Source organism: Agrilus planipennis, unplaced genomic scaffold, assembly GCF_000699045.2.
Source record: "Agrilus planipennis isolate EAB-ADULT unplaced genomic scaffold, Apla_2.0 scaffold350, whole genome shotgun sequence".
Taxonomy (NCBI): Eukaryota; Metazoa; Arthropoda; class Insecta; order Coleoptera; family Buprestidae; genus Agrilus; species Agrilus planipennis.
In genome coordinates, this window is record NW_020439131.1 from 149,841 (window position 1) to 155,743 (window position 5,903).

The following is a 5,903-nucleotide window of genomic DNA, read 5'->3' on the forward strand; positions in this document are numbered from 1 at the left end:
AAAGTCGACAGCCCAAGGATGGTGACAATCAATGATACAGAGTTCAATAAACGAAACTTGAAAGCCCAAGTGTGGTCACAATCAATGACACAGAGTTCAAAAAAATGAACTTGACTGCCCAAACATCAATAATACAGAGTTCAAGAAAAGAAAGTCAACAGCCCAAGGATGGTGACAATCAATGATACAGAGTTAAAGAAAAGAAACTTGACAGTCCAAGGTTGGTCATAGTCAGTGACACAAAGTTCAATAAACGAAACTTGATAGCCCAAGGATAGTCACAATCAATGATACAGAGTTCAAAAAAATAAACTTGACTGTCCAAACATAGTCATAATCAACGATACAGAGTTCAACAAAAGAAAGTCGACAGCCCAAAAGTGGTGACAATGCATGATACAGAGTTCAATAAACGAAACTTGAAAGCCCAAGGGTGGTCACAACCAATGAAACAAAGTTCAAAAAAATAAACTTGACTGCCCAAGCATAGTCATAATCAATGATACAGAGTTCAAGAAAAGAAAGTCAACAGCCCAAGGATGGTGACAATCAATGATACAAAGTTCAATAAACGAAACTAGAAAGCCCAANCTAGTCTTAGGACTGACGGCCTTAATATGATGATGATAATAGACTGGTGGAAGTGTTGGACCGCGCTAATCCCTCTGACTCATTTATTTATTTAGATATTTACTAATAGCCTAACAGGGTTTAGGAGTTGCATACAGGGTGATAATGAAAAAAAACAAATAAAATAAAATCGAAAAATTAAAAATTTATTTCAAAAGTCAAAAATCACGCACTTAAAATTCATTAACTTTCTTTATCTTTCATCTAATTTTTTATAGCTAGTGTTTATTTTCTTTTGCTGCTAATTTTTAACAGCTGCACCAAATCAAATTTTACATATATGTCTCGTAAAATTAATTATGTGCAAAATTCCTGAACAAAGTTTAAATGAGTAACTGAACGAAACATCTGCAAATTTGATTTTCTAAAACTAAAAAAAAAAAATGGTAATGAAACAAAATTTAACTAATAAATGTTAAAATTCAAATAATAAATAAAGATTTCATAATTTTTGATAGAATTTTGATTTTTTTTCAATTTTATTTTACTTCTTTCTTTATTCAATACAATTTCACCATCGACATTGCAATCATTAAGTTGGGAGTATCAGTCGTTAAGGGTTGTTTACTATAAATATTATAAATTATTATTACTTATTATTACTCATTCAATAATTTACAAAAAATCCAAGAAAGTTGTTTTAACGAAAACAGAAGAATTGTATTGATTTGTACCTATAATTTTTATTTTCTTGCTCTCCCCCCTGACCCCTTAGCTGGCGACGCCCTTGTTCGGACTCCTTCAGAAACAGGAAGGCTCAATTAAAAATTTATTAGAAGCACGATCAGTAGGAAAGAGGGGCAAAGGTAAACCTAGACCCATCAGATTTGATTACTATTAGAGGTATAGGGTATTCCAGTTTTAAAGAAATACGAAAATTGGCACAGGTTGTAAGTAGGTGGAGATGGGTCCAATAGGTCTTCGGACTGATAACCTTAAGATGATTGATTAATTTTTCTTTTGCCCGAACTCAATTTCCAATAAATTCAACTCAAAAATCTTAGACCATTATCACAGTTTTTTTTTTCAAAAGAAGACGTTTTTCTCAATATTAACGTAAACCTGTCTCGATTCTATATTTAGGTTTACAAACAAAATATTAAATAAAAAAAAAAATAAAAAAAAATTGAGCAAATTCGGGAATCGGAAACTTCATTGAGAGCTCGAAGGCGAGAATCTATTTATCCATATACATATACATCTGCCTACACACAGGAAGTGCTAGTGTGCGTTTTTAGCCACCCCCGAGACGGCGGGCGTCAAGGCGCTTGCTCTCCATTATTGATGGGGCGGAATTGTGTGCGCCGAAAGTAGGTAATTCATTCAGTCGGATCAGATGTGACCAATGGTACTGTGGAACGGTGCTCCTTTGACAATAAGTGACGAAACGTTGATTGAGAAAAAGCAACAGGACCAACACCATGGGCAATTTCCGACATTTTTTAATCCTTTGTAAGTATCCGCGCACGACAATTTGCATGTTACTTGCTCCGATTAAAGTTTCCCACTTGGACGTATGAATCGCGAGTCGGCCTTTTAATGTTCGTTACCTTTGCTCTTTCGCGTACGAGGTGAAAGGACGTGGGTGTTCACACATTTTTCACAAAGCGACGAAAATGTATTATGTACCTAGTTACAAGGGAAAGGTCAAAACAGGGTTTGGAAATAAATTTCCGTAACGTCCAAAATAATTGCCTATAAATTCTGGTCTTAAATAGAGAAAAAAATCAAATGCACAGGTTTCTTGTTGTGATTTTTCATTCATATATCCATATAAAACAATTTAATTGACGACATTATAAATTTCTCAAAAACTATCAAAATTTTTGCTCGCAAAATGGGTAGGCTCCAGTACCGTTACTTATTTTTTGTTCATAATTTTATTTTCAGCAGTTTCAGAAACGAACAGGAAGAAAGTATACTTTTTAATTCACCCTCATTCTAATCAATCCATTTTGATACTACACTTAATAATTGAAAAATACGAAAGTATGTTTTGTTTCGAATTTCTACCTTTAATAGTTTTCCAAAAAGACGGGGAAAACTGAGTAATTTGATAAGTAGGTATTAAATTTTTCTTACAGAGATACATAGAACATTAAAAAAAATCAAAACAAAACAATATTATGCAAGAAATCTTGATACGAGTGAAATTCTGTCATGTTTCAAGTCATTTGAATTCTAAAAGTTTTGAAATTACAGTGCCGTTAATTAACACCATACATAAAACTGTACATAATTTTGGTTAAAATTCATTCTATTTAGAAGCCAAATGAGAAGTATTACATATGGTATATTTAAGCGTTCTACTCTGTTTGAAATTCTTATTGTAGTTCCACCTCTTACAATTTAGTATTTTATAGGAACTGTCATGTTGTTTAATGAACAAAAAAAAATGAGAAACCTTCTAAGTTTTGAAACAAGTAGTAATAATAATAAATTTTAAAATATAAATTGTACCCATTCAAAACTTTTGATAAGGTTTTTACAGTTCAAAAAATTAACAGAGATTGAAAGGATTGACCAAAAAACTGAATTTAATTTTAAAGTAAAGAGAAATTATTGTTGATCGGCTACTTTTTTAATATTTACGAAATAAGCGGTTTGCATAAAATTGAATCAGAATGTAGATTTGCTTTCATTAACAAAAAATTGGTCTTGCATATGATTGTTAATGACAATGAATATAATCCCATCTTCTGTATGATGCTCAGATGTTCCACGTAATGTCAGAAACCTATGATGTGCTGACGAGAACTAATAAGTTAGAAATAGCGATTTATGTGTGGTATTGTCGATAAATTACTGACTAACAACTCAATATTATGTATACATGTATATATACAGGGTGCAATAGAAATAAGCGCTGAGCTAGCACCTCCTGCAAAATAATAAAACGAGAAAAACGCAATTGAAAATACAGGTAAGTACAATTTCCTCCCTGGTAAAGGATACGATCAGCAACACCGCACTCAATCTGCTGGTAATTACAAGCATCAGTATAGTTTTTGTTTTGAATTCTTTTTGCTTATTAATTGTTTAAATGTTACATTAGATTAAGTGTGATTCAGGGTGTTTACGCTAACAGTTAACCTCTAGTATCAGGTAACCGATGTGGATTTTAATAAACTAATTCAGATATGCAACATCAAGCATGAGTATAGGTCAGTATATCACTGTAGAAGAGTTTTTGTCTTTCGTTTTATAGATTGTCCGGTCTCATGCTGGCATTATGTAGAATTTCTAGACTACGAAAGAAAAGTACTTTAAACATTGCATAAATGACAACGAAATCCTAATAGAGTGTCTGGGCATTCTATAGAATGTCCGACTTATATACTTTGCCGGCATGAATTTCCAAATTTGTATTTTATTTGGCTAGGTGCAGCAGCAATTTCAACCGTGTCTCCAATTGACCTGCCAAATGCTGTAACATCGAAACCGAAACATCCAAAACCTCCAACAACTGCATCGGGAAATGGAACGAACATAAAGGTCACATCTGACTACGTGCAGTATAGCGTCAAGGAGAGCGACGGATCAACATGCATTCTCTTTAGAGCTGATGCTATGATAGAGGTACGGATCACTTTATGTATCTGACGGCATACATAAATGGATGAATGTCTAAAATATGTATGTATTCACCATCATGCGTTATGTATGAATCTGACTTTAAAATCATTATCTAGCGAATAGATGTAAATTTTCATACTTCCTTATGTTCTACCGTTCGCTGTGGAATCGTATCGACACTTACGAATACTGTGTCAGCATCAAGAAAATTGAAAATATAAACCACCAGGGATCAGCAAAAGCAAAAATCTGGCAAATAATAGGATTAAGATCATAGCAACTTCTTTGTCCTCTATAATTCAATACCCACAACATTATTCAACCAAAGACGAAATTTATCGTTAAATGACATGATTTTGACCTTACTTAATTTACAACTTTATTAAATCTACATTATTTCGAATGCTATTTCAAATCAGAGTTTGTAAAGGGGGAAGTAACCCAACAATAAGTGGTGAAACTATTAAATTATCAAATAAGTGAATCAATAAAGGGTTGCAGCTTTGTTACTGCGTAAACCGAGGTCAAGGTTCGTGAGATTTTGAACTACCTCTACAACAGCTTAGGTTAGGTTAGGTTCGGTTGTGTATCGCAAAAATTTGTAATACTTAATTGTTAGATTTGCAAGCTATAGTTTGTTATTGTTAATATTTCCAAATATCAACATATTACCACTAATATTAGATTTGGTGATTATTTACAGCATAACCAGAAAAAATTGGAAATATTTTATTTGGAAAATCGATCCAAATTAAAAATCTTCAGTAAATTATTTTAGTCCCATTTACTATCTACAACTACATTTATGCTTACAATACAATAATTACATTTTCTATCTATACTCCTACTTATAAAAAATTGATTATCTTTTACATTTTCAGGTACATTTCAAATCTCCCATAGGAAACGACAGGGATGATGCCTACTTTCCGGTGAACGCCAACATTTCGGGAGAATGTAATGACGATGACGGATTGTTAAGGATCGTTTGGTCTGGTTACGACCTTAAATTCATTTTTAAAAAGGTAAACTTATTGTACACTTCTAAACTTCCGAACATGTGTTTTCATTTAAAGAAATCGCATTCACATGTGTTTTGGTAATGACTTAGGTACTTATTATTCAAAACTTACTGTATTATCGATTGCTCCTCAATATTGAAATTTGACACCAAGAAAGGCCCCACAAATATTTGTCAAAGTTTATTTTGTATTTTATTTAAATTTCTCATTTTGGATAACTTTCATCAAATATAAGCTAATTCAATTATGTATTTAAGAGAAAAGACCTAGATATAAATTGTGTACTGATTTTTATTCTATTGTCATCATGATAAGGTCGTCAATCCTAAGACTGGACGCGCACCTCCACTCCTTCATATTCTGAGCTAATTTTCGCATTTCCCTAAAACTGAAACATTTCACATCCTTAACTATTTGCGAACAGTAATCTAATCTAGGTCTACCTCTACTCCTCCTAACTCCTGTTTCTGCATTTAATATGTCTCTAACTAGACCACCTTCATGCCCAAGAAGGTGTCCTACCAATCTATCTCGCCTATTTTTTATTGACTTCCAGAGAGTCCTCTGTTCTCCTATTCTTTCCAATACCTCTTCATTTCTAACCTTTTCTACCCACGATATCCTCATCATCCGCCTATAACACCACATTTCGAACGCTTCTAACCTTTTCTTTTC

At 32.9% G+C, this 5,903-nt stretch overlaps 1 protein-coding gene across 1 annotated transcript in view; it reads left to right on the forward strand.

The window, feature by feature from the left end:
• Positions 1-1,973: 1,973 nt before the first annotated feature.
• Positions 1,974-5,903, forward strand: part of LOC108742452 — a gene marked incomplete at its 3' end in the record, with an annotated part of 40,474 nt that continues 36,544 nt past the window's right edge. Inside the window, exons 1-3 of the mRNA XM_025977763.1 lie at positions 1,974-2,082; positions 4,013-4,209; positions 5,088-5,231. Of these exons, the coding sequence (XP_025833548.1) occupies positions 2,052-2,082; positions 4,013-4,209; positions 5,088-5,231 (372 nt within the window). The remainder of the gene's footprint in view (positions 2,083-4,012; positions 4,210-5,087; positions 5,232-5,903) is intronic.